General features: G+C 35.7%; 1 protein-coding gene and 1 long non-coding RNA gene across 2 annotated transcripts; both read right to left on the bottom strand.

The window, feature by feature from the left end:
- Positions 1-5,968: 5,968 nt before the first annotated feature.
- On the bottom strand, positions 5,969-12,733 carry LOC117420804 (immediate early response 3-interacting protein 1). Its single transcript, XM_034034451.3, has 3 exons — positions 12,556-12,733; positions 8,195-8,296; positions 5,969-7,309 (listed from the first exon to the last, which is right to left on the bottom strand). The coding sequence occupies exons 1-3, from the start codon at positions 12,644-12,646 to the stop codon at positions 7,254-7,256; spliced, it is 249 nt and encodes an 82-aa protein (XP_033890342.1). The 5' UTR covers positions 12,647-12,733; the 3' UTR covers positions 5,969-7,253.
- Positions 12,734-14,573: 1,840 nt separating this feature from the next.
- On the bottom strand, positions 14,574-15,838 carry LOC131740222 (uncharacterized). Its single transcript, XR_009330855.1, has 3 exons — positions 15,806-15,838; positions 14,846-14,894; positions 14,574-14,653 (listed from the first exon to the last, which is right to left on the bottom strand). It is a non-coding gene; the product is annotated as an uncharacterized LOC131740222 (long non-coding RNA).
- Positions 15,839-16,957: the final 1,119 nt, after the last annotated feature.

The raw sequence follows: 16,957 nt of genomic DNA, 5'->3' as shown, positions 1-16,957 counted from the left end.
TTACAATGTTGGTCACACTATATATTTTACAAAAAAGAAAAATATTATGATTTGCTTTTTGTATTCAAGGGAGTCATGTATTGGGGAGGAAAAATCCATACGGGCTAGCTGTACTATAAATTACCCGGTCATATTTTTTCAGTGCATCCCAAATATAGTATTGTATTAATTTAATACTGTAGAAATAAAATTAAGAAAAGCATATTTGTATATAGGAAAAGCCTAAGGTATTCAGCCTCATTGCAGGGATATGACATATTCGTAATATTGAGAGGTCTTAAATATCTGAGGCACTGGGTATGATACCTGCAGTTTGCAGGCTCTGCTGCTAATAGGTTTAACATCAGAGTTGGGTCTGGGACCATGTCTAGACTTCCATACTGTCTTGTAGCAGCTAGCTGTGGATGATAGCCCACATTTGTGCCTTCTCCATGGGGTGCATGTCTGTGCTGGGGTCTTTAGTCTAGCTTTGCTTTCCAACATTACAGTTAGAATGCATGGGGCTAAACTATTTGGCTTTAATCTACTACAGTAGTTGTAGTTCAGAATGATTGTATTTGGAATTAGGTGGTTGATTCAAAGTATACTGAAAATAATGTTTTTCTTGTTGATTCCAGCGGCATTACAATATTGTATTTTGCAGGCTGGTGTGTGAATGTCAGAGTTGACACACACTGTGATGAATTGAAAGCCTTTGGAGGTTTTCTCCAGTGATTGCTTTTGTGTCCTTAGTCCACAGGGTGCACATTACAAAGTTTAAAAGAAAGAGCACCCAATGTGCATCCCTTGCTGTAGAGCCAAGTCACTCTGTGTGCTCTGCCTTACAATGAGAAGTAAATAAAACCAGTCTGCATAAAATATTGCATTATAACAACAAGGGCCGTCTGTACCTTACCTCTCTAGCGCATTTAACTACGTGGTACTTAATGACACATACGGTACTGCAGAATAATCACATTGGAAACAAAAAAAAATATTAATTTATAGGTTTTACTACTGCATTGGAAAATCATTTCAGAGTGTTATCCTGCACATAGCGGAACAACTTTGCTTTAACCAGATAGATTTATTTAATGTCATAAGAAGGGTGTTATTATTACACATTTAGCTTTTATAAAATACCAGAGATCCATTATAGAGCACTGCTGGCAGCGACCTTGCTGGGTTTAAAGCCCCCCAAGTAAATAATTCTGGAGCTGCTCAGATGTAATTCTGCTTGTAGAATTCAGGGTGTTACGCAAAGCAAAGGGATTGTTCTTGCAAACATGTCTGTAAGTACCTGACATAAGCGCTGAACACATTCTAACACTGCAGACAATCCACAGTATTCTTTGGAATGACTCTTACCTGAAAGAAAGACACTTCTAGGTTACAAGACTTTTGGCCCAACCTATTTATAATTTTATAAAAAGTGGCCAGTAACAATAAGCACTATAAATATTTTAGGTGATGAAAAACAATGCAACATGTCTTAATTGTGGCTGTTTTTATCTACAATAGATATTTATGAGGCTGACCTCATTTGTTTTTTTGTCAGATTATGTAGCATACAGTATGAAAGTTGATTGTTGGAAATAAAAAACTAAAAACATATCAAATATATTTTTTAATTACAACCAATCAGTGACTGTGTGGCACAGGTACTGAAGTCACATCAAATTCTGCTTCACCAGAAAATGCTGCAGTTCTCCCTTTGTATTTTTTTTGACCATGTGTACAAGCCATAGAACTTAATTCAAAATTGTCCAGTACCAGTATTTTGATGTGTACTATCTACTGATGGAAGTTGAGACCACCAAACTCTTTTGACCCAGGGTGGATTTAACCCCAGATTTCCAGATGTGAAAGGCTTCTGCACTAACCAACGGCATCAAATTGTCATCAAGGTTGTTTCCATTTTAATGGGAGATCGGTGAATGTATGTGCTATCTACCCACTCACTATCTCCCAAAAGCAGTATTCCTTCCAGAATATTCCTTGTCTCCAGTGTCAAATACCATATGGTCCATTTAGAGAATAGGCATTGTAACAGGGCGAGCAGCCCTGTACATTGATTTGTTTATTTTATTTTAGAACGGGGTCCCCCTCCGCCCCTGTGTTATTTTGTCTTTGTTTATTATGATTTAGTATTGTATTTAAATGACGGCAAGCGCCGTGGGTTTTGTTATTGTTTTGTTTTATGTAAACGTATTCTGGCAGAGGCGAGATTGGTGCTCGTCCTCTGCCAGGAATAATTAGAAAACCCGTGCAGAATGTGACCGGGGGATTATTAAATAATAGAGTTAATCCCTCAGTCACTAATATAAAAGCCTGCAGCTCTCGGCACTTGTGGTGGGTGTTGGAAGGAGAGAGGGAGCGAGAGGAGTGAGACGAAACTAAAACGTAAAGGATCAGTGACGGCTATTTGCCCAGCCTGATCGTATATTTTATGTTCGTGATTTTGTTTTGTTTACCTGTTTTATTTTCGCTCTGTGAGCAAGTTTCTTTTTGTTAAAATATTTTATTTAGTTTTGTTATTTGTTAATAAAAACGGCGGCCAGCCGCGTTTTTCTTATTTTAACTGCAGTCCCTGGCGTCAGTACCTTTAGTTCCTGCTTCTGCCTGACGTCACCGCCCAGTCACCCTGCCACAGGCATGTTATGTATTGAATGATTAATGCTTCCCGGACCGAAAATATTCTGACATGTAATGCATTTCTGCAAAAGATAAACCTGTGTTATCTTGAAAGATTAGGGAAAACTAATCTTAGATTAAAGTAAGCTCAATTTGACCTCCCTGATAAACATATGGTTCTGATTTAGCAAATTCTCATACTTTATATATTTAGGATAAACTGTTAATAAATACTCAATGAAAAATGTACATGGAATTCTGAAAAATAGAAACCCATTTTTACAGGAGACCTGGAGTTAAAAACGTCAAATAATATTATACAAATAATGTGCAATAGAACTTACCTGTCTGCTGTTAATATAATTATTAATAATAATACTTTTTCACACAAACTCATTTCTTTGTCTTTGTACTTACAGTAGTTTGACAAATATAAACACCTTATGTATTATACTACAAAAATTATTCTTACACCCTTTTTATGATTTTTGTAAAAAAATAAAATAATAATAATAATTAACTGTGTGCCAGACAAGTAAACCTAGTGGTGTAAATAAAGGTGCATTGCACATGCATGCAGTCTTTTTGAATGTAAGCAGATACAGGTATTACTTATACTGTACATGCAAGAAAAATATATAATTTAAATAAGGCATTGTGACAGGGTAGCATCACGGCCCTTGCTGGCTACCAACAGGAATCAGACACAGAGACAGAAAGGTGCAGTTTAAGTGTGTATGCACACGATTATTAAACACAAAAACAAACAGATACAAACAAAACATGGCAGGAGGGCCAAAATAAAGGATTTAAACAAAGGCTGGGCATTAGCCTTCACTACCACATTGCAAAAACATGCACTGCACAGCACAAACACTCACCCCCCCCCCCCCCCAAACTCTTTCAACAAACACACTATTTACACCAGCAGGGCTTCTGCTCTGTGGCCCTGGCAGTAGCAACACAGGTAGTGGTGCGGGGCACTCCGTCAGTGGCAACATAAGCAGTGGCAACGCAGGCAGCGGCGCGGAGCACTCGTGCAGGGGCAACACTGGCAGTGGCGACGCTGGGAGCTGCGATGCCTGGCCACTCCGGCAGTGGCGCTGAAAGCAGTGCGGACACTGAGCCCTCTGGACGTTGGCATGAGGTTGGCTTTCGCCATGCTCCCCTCAGCAGCAGGTGTAGTGGCTGCTGAGGTTGGCCCAGCAGTTGTGCTCTGAAAACGACAGCGGGCCCTCCCCCTTTTTGCACTGGAGACAGCAATGGTTCCTCCCCTTCCGGCTCTGGAGATGGCAGTGCCTACTCTCCCCTTTTGCACTGGAGACAACAACAACTACTCCCCTTCCGGGACACAAGGGGCACGATCTCACTTCTGACACCACATATGACAGGGTAGCCTCCAACAAAGGATTTTGCTTCCTTTTTATACAAGTGGCCACTCCCCAATTAGCACCAATTACTTAATTTGGGAATGGCCACACGATTGCTGGCAGGGACAGATTTAAATCCATCCCTGCCAACCTTACATTCCCCCCACCAGCAGGCATGTTATGGTGAAATTGTTAAACAGCTAAAAAACACACATCTTACAGATGATAATTATTACAATAATGAATAACTAACAACTTTTAATTGTAAACTATTTTACAATCACAATTACATCAGACAAACAGTAGTAAAAAAAATAACTTAATTTGCATTAGAATTTTTTTTTTTATATGAGTAGTCTCATATAACTGTTTTCGAGAATAATTTTCGTCATCCCTTTGCCTACATTTCCTTCCATTATTCATTGATGTTCATGGTACGGTAATACGTTATGACAGTGGGATGTAAAAGCTTGCTGTAAGACAAACCTATGGAATAAGTAATAGAAGTGTTTGGTTATATGTATGCTTGCTACCATTCGATTTTAATTTTTTTTGCCAAATCGATGATTAATATCAACGTTTATTTTAGAAAGAATTTAGTTTTTTTTTATCTTTATTTTTGCAATTCAAGCAGAGAACGGATGAAATCGACCTTTATGCTTAAAAAAAAAATACTTTTTATGCCGTTGAAAAAGTCTCATATGCGAAACCCCTTTATCATATTCAACATGCAACAAAACCAACATTTCCAAAATTCTAATTGAAATGTTTGGTCACAGGGGAGCTATACCTTGTAAAGATAAAGATCCTACACAAATATAAAAACTGTCTCAAATAAACCGTAGAAAACGCAGCATATAAAAGCGTATTACAGAGACTTTTATAGAATAAATTTACGAGTTAAAATAATATGCACAGAACAAAACATTAGATAGTTGAACAGAACTAACTTACACTTATTATTCGGAGTCTGAGCTCCACCCCTCTCCTGCTTCAACACAGCTGGACTCTAGTCACTGGATGGCAAGACAGACGGGCCCGCTTCGTCCTGCCGCGGAGACTTCAGCCGTCGATCAGGGTACTGAGCACAATATTCATTAAGTGTTTTCCTCTTGCGCCCCATTTTCAAATCAAACTAGTAACTAGTAACAGACAGCAAGAAGAAAAACTACACAAACTAGAGAGGATTTCTAAATGATTATTTTTGGTAAGAAAATTAAAAACAGCGAGTGGTTTTACCGACGTTTATCATATATAAATTTATTTCAGTCAAACTCATATTTTTTGGGAATTCGACATTTAAACAAGCTTTACCGATTAGTATCGAAAAGTAGCAAGCCTAATTATATGAGACCACTGCTGCCCTCAAACTAATACAATGTGAAGCAAACATACCTTTGTGTCTCTGTGTCATTCATTATACTGTTTGTGGCGGCATTTCCAATTGCCTAAACAGATGTTTAAATGTATCGAGAACCTAGCTAAACGTTTAAATGTATCGAGAACCTAGCTAAACGCTTAAATGTATAGAGAACCTAGCTAAACGTTTAAATGTATAGAGAAAAGTTGGTCTCATTGAGACATGGCCTCTTACTATATACAGGAGATCCTCTTTTCCACTGTGAGCAAACTGCCCATTTACTATAGTGGGGGAAATCTGCCTGCGTTTTGTCCATAGGGGAAAAATACTGTATGCCAAGGGGACTCTAGCACAACATTCACCTACTGAAGTCAGGACTGAGGTGTGCTCACAGAGATTTGAGTGTGCGCTTATGGTGCCTACTGACCCAGTCCCTCACCTTTCACAAGCATAAAAAGATGTACTGCCAACACTGATCCAATCAAATCATTATGCATGTTACATTTATAGTTGATAAAGAGTACAGTATATTGATACAGTGACCTTCTAATATATGGCTATATCATGAATAAGGTCATTATCTTGAATATTTATTCATAATTAATATTAAAAACACACATCCCAGTTGAAATTGCAAACTGTTGTGTAATACTTAATGGCATGAGACAAATGCAATGCAACATGAACAATTTGTGATATATTATATTAAAACCATACAAAAATTGAAATGAAAATTGGACAAAACCAATGCAGCACAGTGAATGTTAAGAAACTATCTGGAAAAAAATTGCTTCACACATTTTCTTTTGGGACTGAATATGTTCTTAACATTTTGACCACAAAGAGATAGTTCCTTGTTTAAGCTGTTAGATTCCCTATCCATATTTTTCAAGTGAATAAAAAGCACTCAATTTGTGTAGGCATTTAGTAACTGGTATCCCTGAGAGCTATCTGACAACATAATAAAACATTATACTTGCGCTTTCAATCTTAACCACAAATCTAAAAGGGATTTGCTCAGTGTGATGTTTTTACTTAAAATGTTGTTCATGGAAAAAAAGCTTACTGCTGCCTTTAAAATGAAAATATTGACAATGGTATAAAAATATAATACCAGACTTGACATTTCATGACAAACTCACAACACCTTGGGACTGGAGAGCTTCTGCATTTATCTGACAGGATAAAATACTCATCTAAAGCTCTCAGTATGTTTTATTAGCCCAAGGGCCAGACACCATAATTAAGTCCCACAGTAAGCCGTTTCTCCATGAACAAAATTTAAAATGAGAAAAACAACAATCTGAATGAATTATCCACAGCAGAGCCATAAAAAGTGTGTCAAAACCGGTGGGATTACAATGCACAATTTATTTCTGCAGGAGCATTAAAAAGAAAAAGCCAAATGGTACTTTCAAGTTGGTTATTATTATCCAAGCTATTTGAATGTACCATGCTATTTATTGTTCGGCAAGCTGTTCCACTACCAAGCTTGTTTTGATTATATACAGTATCTTGAATAAGACATAATAGCACAATCCAGCTAGTCCTTATTGGCTTGCCAATACATTGCTACTTTTTACTCTCAACATTGTTGACAAAGTATTGATTACTAGAAAAAGGAGCTGGTTACTGCTGAATGACTAACAAAATAAATCCTGCATTGTATAATAATATTTTTCATATACTTATTTTAATCAGGGTCACAAAATGTTACACACAGCTTACTGATCCCACTCTATATTAAAATAAAAAGGCTGGACAAGGTTACAGAAGAAGAGATGTTGACTGTATCAGACGTATCTTGCAATATCAAAACAATGATTACAAAAAAAGTAGCCTTAGGTTTCCAGATTTCTGTTTTTAAATGGAGTCCAAGGTGCTGGCCTTTCTCCTCTTCTTGATCTCATCTATCCAAATAGTAGCAGTAAAACAATAGCCACAGTGTTCACAATTATTAAGGGTACTGAAAAGAAAGAACAAAATATTGCCTTTAATATTATTTAAAAAAAAAAAAAAGAAAAAAAAGCATGACTGAGGAAATGCTGATGGCAAAAATGTTGGTGTCCTCTATATGAATTCTTCAGGTACTGTCAACAATTAATCAGATTACATTTTATGGTGACTTAAATTCAATATTTTACATACTGTACACCCCTGTAACTACAAAACTGGACATCACCATGACCTATATAATGGACTGTTTTTCTAGGTAAACGTGTGTGGTATATGGACGGAACCAACGATTCTCACAATTAAGTATAAAATATGGATGTACAGACAGGTTGTCTCCTTATACCTTAAGATTATTACTGAATAAGCAATTTTCTAGATAGATCAGCTCCATATATCCCGAGATACGCTCAATTGCTTGTGCTAAAAGATATCCTAAACAAATTTCTTAACAACTGATTAAGTGTGACATTCAAACAGATAGGTCGCTACCATATACCTCTAGATTATGAAATGAATAATTAATTGAGCTAAAGAACATTTAATCACAACTGGTGAAGTGTTTCTCTTCAGTAGATTAAAATTGTGACACATCCAGTATGTTTATTTATGAAAATATTTTGAAACTGTTTCTTATGCATTGCCATTTATTCTATACTATTTTGTACAAACTGTTGATAATATACATCATGGTCATCAACTTTTTTCATTATAATGCTGGATGTGTGTTACTAACATACTTGTTTCAATTGTAAATGGATACATGTATATTTAAAACAATATAAACATAAACAAATAATAATAACTATATACCTTCCAACTGGTTCAATATCAGCATAACCATTAAAATGTTTTCACATGCTTTTTATTTCAAGATATTGGCATATTGATAACTTACCTCTCATGACTGTCCTTACAGACCGAACAAGGTTCATAAGTTGTGATTTAATTCCTGGTTCATCGCCAAATCCTCCAATTCCATGATCTGCTCCCCAGCCAACTAAAAATATGGAGAAAGAAATAATAATTATAGATCTTAGTGCATCATATAAACAAGCAAAGTAATGGTTTTAGCTCATTGAATGCAAAAATCGATTGATAATCCAACTTTGTTTCAAGACATCATTCTCATTGGCATCTTCCTGCAACATTTTTACAGAAATGCCTCTTGTTGAATGAGAATATAGTGAAAGATTGACCAAAATCGAATACATGACGTCCCATATTTTTTTTTCTTCTTTCAAATATGGCTAAATTAAGAAGAAGAAGAAGAAGAAGAAGAAGAAGAATCAGCAGCAGCAGCAGCAGCATACTGGGCAAGATCCCAAGCATACCACCCAAAACATAAAAACTTGTTTTGTTTTTATAGAAATGGAAATGTACAGCTAATCACCAAAAGTTTTGCATTACCTAGAATTTTAGGATTTAGACACAATAAAATAAAAAAAGTAGTATATGAACATAATTTAGATCTTTTATTTAACATCATGTTATCAAAGAAACTACAAAATGATATTGCAAGAGTCTACCGGAAGCCATATTAGTAGTACAGTACTTCATGTTATTAATAATTATTAATTAGTCATTTAGCAGACGCTGTTATCCACAGCGACTTACAGAGACTAGGGGGTGAACTATGCATCACAACTGCTGCTGCAGAGTCACTTACAATAGGACCTTGGTTTTACGTCTCATCCGAAGGACAGAGCACAAGGAGGTTAGGTGACTTGCTCAGGGTCACACACAGCGAGTCAATGGCTGAGCCGGGATTGAACTAGGAACCTCCAGGTAACAAGCCCCTTTCTTTAACCATTTGACCACCAAGCCTCCTAGATTTCAAAATGTCACATTTTAAATTTGTCAGTTTTTTGTTAAGTATATGGAAAACTACAAAGCAGTATGTAATTCAATATGTAAACATAACATTATTCAGCAGGTTTCATTCAACTTTATGAAGCAACATTTGTTAATTCTATAGGACGATGCAAAACTTCTGGCCACAGCTGTATCTTGAACAAATTAAAAGGCATCAAATGACAGAGGTTTTGTTCAAATATATATCCTGGGATAAAACAGATCAGAATAAATGTGTTACCATTTATTTGTACTCATACATTTGTTTTGTTCTATATAATAAAAAAAATAAAAATGTGTGCTGTATGTAGGGTTGCCACCTTTTACACAGACCAAACCAGGACATATTTCCCAGTCTAGGTCTATCAGAACTGCAGTATACTGTAATACGGTTTAACACAATACCACCAGATCTGTGTATAAATCAATAATCATGCCGTATACACATTATTGTGCTCTTGATATTTCTAGCCAGAAGAATAGTAGCTATATCATGGTACGTTGCTAATCTTACCTGAGATAAGTAGCTGTGGTGAGGAGTAATGCTGTGGTAAATCAGTGCAATTTCTGAAGCAACAATGCTTGTCTACCTGCTTTTTTCACAAAAGCAGGAAAAGCCCGTTTGTGACAGTCATAATTATTTTACAGCAGTTATGTCATGGCAAATCCCCCCGCCCCCCCATAATAAATATTAACAAATGTTATTAATACATGTTAAAAACTATAAAACGGCATTATTGGTTGTGTGTATATATATATATATATATATATATATATATATATATAGTTTAATTACCATTATACATCAGAATTAAACCATATTTTATGTATTTTTGTATTTACTGTAAAGGCCTGGTCACACAAGCAACTTTTGTTGACGGCAACAAGAGGAACACATTTGTTGCCTTGCAGTTTGCGACGGTCACATGGGAGACAAGCCTGCAGTCGACAAGCTGGCAACACACAGGAACAACGTAAAACATGCTGCGAAGGAAGACTACGAAAAATGTACCAATTACATTATAACAAATCTGTAGTTCCTTCTTAATTAAATAAAGTTGTATATTAGTAGAATTATTTAGTTAGGTCTACATATTTAATACGCCAAACATAATAAATATAAATCGGTATTCAATGCTGTACTTTTAATTCTAGGCTTTCGAGAGCAAGAAGGCAGATTTGAGATTTTTTAAAACAAATTTCACTTCGTTTACTGTTAAAATGAAAGATGTTATGATTTGGGGTTAATGTAGGAATGACAGGCATACTGCATACAAGGCAAATTAATTTAGAATAAAACATTTTTAAAAATACGCTACACATGTATTTTATTATTGTAAAATTGTATCCATAACTTAAGTATGTTATTGTAATCGTGGACGTTAAGATTCACTTATTGACATACACACTGTATTGCATATCTGAAGACTACATATAATTAATTGGATGAAATACAGGAATCAGAATGTATCATATATGCTGTCTGTCTGACGTTATAGTCTGGCCTTATTATGTGACACTACTATCAAATTTGATTGGCTGGTATTGAAAATGTTGCCCTTGTGTTGCCTGAAAAATAGGCAACACGAGTGGGAGACATGTCACCGGCGTGTTGCCCGGGGTGGTTACACGAGGCGACAAGCCGGCAACATCTGTCGCCGTCGACAAAAGTCACCCGTGTGACTAGGCCTTATAGGTTATGTATTTAATCACACGCAAATTAAAGCATCCAGAGAGATGATCAATAACAAAAGCAATACAAGTATAAAAATTACGATTAAATACCAATAAAAATGCAAAAATATTTTTTTGTTTTTAACTTTAAGCAACTCATGTATGTCAAAGAAAATATTAAAAGAAAGTTGGTGTTTCTTACGCATTTCACTAAAACCAGACATTTGGGAATCCGGGCTTGTTAATTCCTGCCACCCGGACACAGATGCCAATTCCTGGACTGTCCGGGTCAAACACAGATAGGTGGCAACCCTATGAACTTACACTTTTGAAAACATAACTTAAGATTCTTTCACACTGACATGCTCTACGCAGGTCAGGACCCGGTGTCATGCGGGTTGGATACGTGATTTCTGATTGTAATACAGTAGGGTTGACCTGTGTGACAGATCAAGTACACAATGCATGTATCAGTGCCCTGGAAGCAGCTTGTTACTGACGCTTCCATCCAAGCTTCTCTGGATTGAACCATTGACCCAAATGTTGATTAGAGCAAATGTTTCTTCATCCCCGCTGCAATCTGGCTCATGGTGTGTCTCAATCAACAAAAATATGGCTAAACAGAATAAACAGAAATGTTAGTTGCGGAAGTGAAACCTTCACGCAGGAGCGGCTGTCATGCATTTTGTCTCACTCAACCCGGATCGAAGCGTGTCGACCCACATCCAGAGGTGGGTCGCTGGGACCCGAGTCAACCCGGGTACGACCCAGGTATGTGGTTTCACACTATGCAGAATTGTGTCCTGGGTAGCCAGAACCCAGGTCAGGACACGGGTAGGAGTGCCAGTGTGAAAGGGGCTCTAGTCTATCACTGTCTGTGTCTTTTTTTTTTTTACCAAAACAAATTTACTTTCATCTGTTTGTGTGTAGATTGAGGATGAGGTTTTTTTTTGTTTTTTGTTTTTTTTTACATTCGTTACTGTGTGTGTGACTGAGGGTTTGTGAATTAAAGGGATATGTACATGAGTATATCGCTTTGGTTTGAGGTTTACAGGTACCCATTTTTAAATATTTGTGTGTGTGGAGAATGTACACAATTTAAAGTCCCAGATGTTTCTTTTTAGCTGTTAAACTAATGAGTTTTGCTTTTGTTGAATAGCAAAAATAAGTATTTTTTTTATGGGTAAGAAAATAATCGGGAGCTATATAAGAGTTGTCAGACTGATGTGCAAATGTGCACAATAATGCCTTTTTCTATGTTTTTACTACTCTGAATACTCAATATGTATTGCATGAAAACACACTGACATAATTGTAAGCTACTATCACATCCTTAGCAGTGTTTTAAGCTACTACATACCAGAAACACTGCCATACTCTAATTACTTTTTGGAGAAAAGTGAGCAAATCTGTGAACAATTTAATGTAATACAGTAGTAGGTCTGATAGTGATAATAATAATAAAGTATACTGTTCCTTAGAATGACACCAGTTCTTGAAATAGTACATTGACACATTTTCAAATAACACTTCCTTAAATATGCATTGCACCTACACAATTTATGCAACTTTCAGGCGTAACAAAACAAGGACTAGAAAGTTGGCCGTTCTCTGTGTCGATATGATGATGATACACACCCCTGTATGACGAAGCCTGTGTGCATCTGTGGGAGTTATTTTCTTCCAAAAAACAAACAAACAAACAAGTACTGCACTAGAACATACACTTACTTTTGCTGAGGAACCTCTCTTCATGAAGGACAGCAACTGCATTTACACACAAAATAGCTGCCTGGATAAGGGAATACAGAGTAAACGCCATGTTGGCACTGTCTCGCTGTCGCTGACGTGTTTCAATCAGCTGGGACAGTGGCTCGAGAAGGACAAAGTTAGTTTCGGTTTGGAAAACGAAACGTAATTTTCAAAACGGTGATTTGTCATTCATGAATCATGATGTTCTCCAGCGGGTTTAGAGCCACGTAATGCCTTTTTTGTTTCTTCACGGTACCAAAGTGAATCTAGTTCTTTGTGGTTGTAGTTTATGTGCTGTTTTCTTTTTTTTTCTTTCTAAAATGTGGCTCTGTAGATTAGAGCTTTAACTATAAAAAGGGTCGCACATGACTGCAGCTGTAATATACATTATTGTTTATGTATTTATTTTTTTAATGATTTGCCATGTGCAAATATTGTATACATGTCATCCATCTATGTTTACAATCTACGAGTGCATAAAGTATGAAAAGTGATAAAAACGTCTTTTACATACCGTGGTTTAGTTACATAGACTTATTTAAATTATTTGGTAAATTGAAATGGACTGCAGTTACCTAGTTTAAATTTAATACACTTTTACAAAATTAATTGTCTAAACAGATTTTAATGTCTTATTTAATCGGTTTTTCATTGGTGGTCTAATTAATTATAACGTACAACCCCCATGTCTAATATAATAATCATTAGCCATGATTTTTTTTTTTACTTTTTAAATGGGTTTTATTTAAATATATACAAAAATATACACAAATGTACAATACATTTTACAAAACAAACAAATACACAGAGGTCATGGCAAATATTGAGACCCATATCAAGACCAAACACCAATCAAGACTCACAAATAAAGCAATGTGTTGTGCATTGAAAAGGGTATTGTCTGAAATGTTTAATGTGATTTTTAAATTATGCTTATCAAGTAAAATGCATTGAATCACATTTAAGTAAACTGTTACTTCTGTATTATCGCAATAAGAATTATACCAATACCTTGAATATATAAATAAACCATACATTCTCACATGGAATGACATATGTAAGATGGAATATTCATGGCCTATTACAGCAATAATGTAATAGTGATCCCTATTCAGAAAACTTTTACTGTTTTCAACAGTTTACAACAGTTACATGATTATCAAACTTATTTTTTGTGTTAATGGAATAATATTACAAATAATATTACTAAATAAATGTGTTGCAGGGCTGTTCTGATAGCCTGTTCTGAGATTAATTATATTGGGAGCATGTGATAAATGGCATGCTAAGCGGGCTGGTTAGGTTTTATCAAGAAAGGAAAAGCCTTTAGCCTAAATGAAGCGACTCAAAGGTCAAGAAGGAGTTTGGTTGAGGTGTCAGGCAGGATAATGCTGGTTATAAATTAAATGTGCAGCTGGGCAGCTTCACCATGGAGAGAGGCTTCTCTGAAGACCTCTCTTCAACCTCGTGGATGTAGAAGATTGGCAAAGGGCTGTTTATTTCCGTTGTAAATACCGTGGCACTGCCATTTAGCTTCATGCCAAGTTTTGTCACTCTGGTTTCCTCAAGTCCGTCTACAGAAGATGTCTGTCTTTGCTTGAGCCTATGAAAATGAATGTTAATAAACTAACTGTTTTATTATTGAATTTCATAAATCTCATAAAGGGCTTGTTGACAGAATGTTAACACACTGGATTCTATTAAATAAATGTAGCATCTTTTCTATGGAGTAATTCAATCAAACTTTCCAGAGGTGAAGTTTGCTTTAAATTAGGACATACTGATTGTGTGTTTGAGGTGTCTTATATATGGAGGTTTGATTCAATAGCACCACAAAATATGCAAATAGAAATTAAATTAACCAAAGGTAGCAACCAAGTCCGTATCTATCACCCACCCTCACTGAATATAAAATGTAATTAAAATCATAAACCTATGAATAGTATGACACTAATATCAGTTCAAGCATATTGCACTTGTAATACTTGCTTTTTAAATATTTTGAATGCAGTTATAATCAGGGTCGTCAGTAAAATAACTCCACATATGGAGACCATGGTGATTTCATAAGATAGACCTACAAACAAAACAGAAACATGTTATCAGAGAAATCTATAGAAAAAAATATATATTTTAATATATATAATATATATTATGCACAATTTTGGGCACTGTTCACAAAGCTTTAATTATGTTATTTAAATATCCTTTTTTTAACACGCACACGCGCGCGCGCGCACACACATCCCGACTTTTTTGTTTAACCTACTTCTGTAAGATTCTTCTGAAGGTATGCTGGCCATGTCCACAGGTACTGGCTGAAAGATTCACAAAGAAGATTGAGTTTTCACAGCATCAAAGACTGGTTAGTAATGAATGTAGTTTGTGTTGATTTTGCAACAGGGGCTTATACTGCAAGACTTAACTCAAGTTTTTAGACGTATTTAGCCTGTAGAAACTTAGCAGACTCATGAACGATCCACAGCATTAGTAATAGTGAAAATGATTTGGGAAATCCTTCGGATGAGACGTAAAACCGAGGTCCTGCAGCAGCTGCAGTTGTTGATGCATAGTTCACCCCCAAGTCTCTGTAAGTCGCTTTGGATAAAAGCATCTGCTAAATGACTAATTAATTAATATACAGTATTTCACAATTTTTGTCCTGATACAGTAGTACTATATGGTACAGATATGGTACCATGGCTGTGCAGTGAATTATTCGTGTGTATTGGTTCATACAATTACAATGTCACTATGTCAAAATATGTGCTACCAATATTCATTGTAGCTACCCTTGTGGTACAACTACATTTTAATACTGTTGTATTGCCTTTGAAGATCATTTGATAATGGAATACAGGACAATATCACTTTACTTTAGACATTTTGTTTGTTTTTAATGCATAGATTGTCCTGTTAATAAAGTCTGAAGAAAAAAACACAACCACTGTAGTGCAACTGATTTCTAGGTACTGAGCTGAATACAACTTCTGCTAAGTGGATTGAGGTGGATCATTATCCCATTTAAGACACTTAAATTAAATTGACACATTAATTGTTTTAAACCAAACAGTTGTTTTATTTTAATTGTTCAAAATGTTTTACAAGAATTTTAAAATGTGAATTTAATTAAACACAATAAGACAAGTTATCATATTTGCGCAAGTGGCTTCAGTAATTTTCTTGCAAAAGAAGTGATTAAAAAAAAAGGAAATGAATATTTCCTTACCTTAAGCTTTGTTAAAGTCAGGACACTGCTAATTGGAAGGAATTGAAAATGTGAATGTTTTAGCTTGTGGGTCTTTTATAGACAGCGCTCCACAGCTAATTGTTTTATTGCATCAAGTTACACAGGACATCACTATCTCCTCATTTCAAGGTTATCCCAAGCTTTTACTGATTGTAATCAGTCGGTAGTTTGTAAGGTTTGGGGATTGTTTTCACTTTTACATAAGAGCATTAGTAATGGAATATGATCGCCCACATGTTTTTTTTTTCCTAACAACTGCATGTTGCTTTATTTAAAGCGACAGAATCATTCCATTAATCTTAACTATTCTGCACTTCCAGTCATTTCACAATTCTGAAAAAAAAGCGTTTTTATACATATTTCTTTTTGAAAGCATGGTATCTTGTACTACACTATGTTGGTCATTTAACCTTAATGGTGAAATTGTCCCTACCCCTTCAACGGCTTCCTTTCTGTCATTAATCAACTAGCTTCTTCTTCTATTGACTGATATGCATTCAATTGCAGGACTGAAAAGAACTTGCGGATTCCATTGCACAGTGAATCAGTAGAGGTTTGAGCAGGGGTAGGCAATAAACAAGCCTTTGAAAGTAATATCTTTTTGCTGGAGATCATATAGGGCCCTATTTCCACTGTGCTGTAATGATAAGGTGTGACTTAGCTCTTTTTATAAGGTCAAAAATGACAGAATAATCATACTTTAAGTAATTGCACTTCTTTCACATTTTTCCTTGGGCTCGTAAATGGCATTTTCATAATGCTCGTGCCTCAAATTGAATGAAGGGTTCTTTTTAACACAATCTAATACAGAAAGGTGGAAAATCCATCCCATAGTTCCCAGAGTGTTTTTTGGAGAATTAATTCAAGGGTTTCTCTTCAGATCTAGTTTCCTGACATAGAGCAGCTGAAGTGTCTTTATATAAGTAAGCAGAGGTGTGCATTGCCAATACAGAGAAGGGTATTGTCAGCAAAATAAAAGTGTTCAAGAACAGGGATTAGGATTATTGCTAGGGGTACTTCACATTAACATAACAAATTGTTTTAGCTTATCAGAGGTTTGTTTAAGTTATATTTAATATTGTTCTTAGCCAAGTTTAAATATGTTTTTATTTTTTTATTGTTATTACCACT

Source organism: Acipenser ruthenus, chromosome 1, assembly GCF_902713425.1.
Source record: "Acipenser ruthenus chromosome 1, fAciRut3.2 maternal haplotype, whole genome shotgun sequence".
Taxonomy (NCBI): domain Eukaryota; kingdom Metazoa; phylum Chordata; class Actinopteri; order Acipenseriformes; family Acipenseridae; genus Acipenser; species Acipenser ruthenus.
The sequence above is the reverse complement of the archived record's forward strand: the minus strand, read 5'-3'. Positions and strand labels throughout refer to the sequence as shown.

Excerpts from the sequence above, each read along its gene's own strand:
- LOC117420804 (XM_034034451.3), bottom strand. The coding sequence starts at position 12,646 with ATGGCGTTTACTCTGTATTCCCTTATCCAGGCAGCTATTTTGTGTGTA. Across the intron at positions 8,297-12,555 it reads AGAGAGGTTCCTCAGCAAAA|TTGGCTGGGGAGCAGATCAT; the intron begins GTAAGTGTATGT and ends CCATATTTTTAG. Across the intron at positions 7,310-8,194 it reads TGTAAGGACAGTCATGAGAG|TACCCTTAATAATTGTGAAC; the intron begins GTAAGTTATCAA and ends CTTTCTTTTCAG.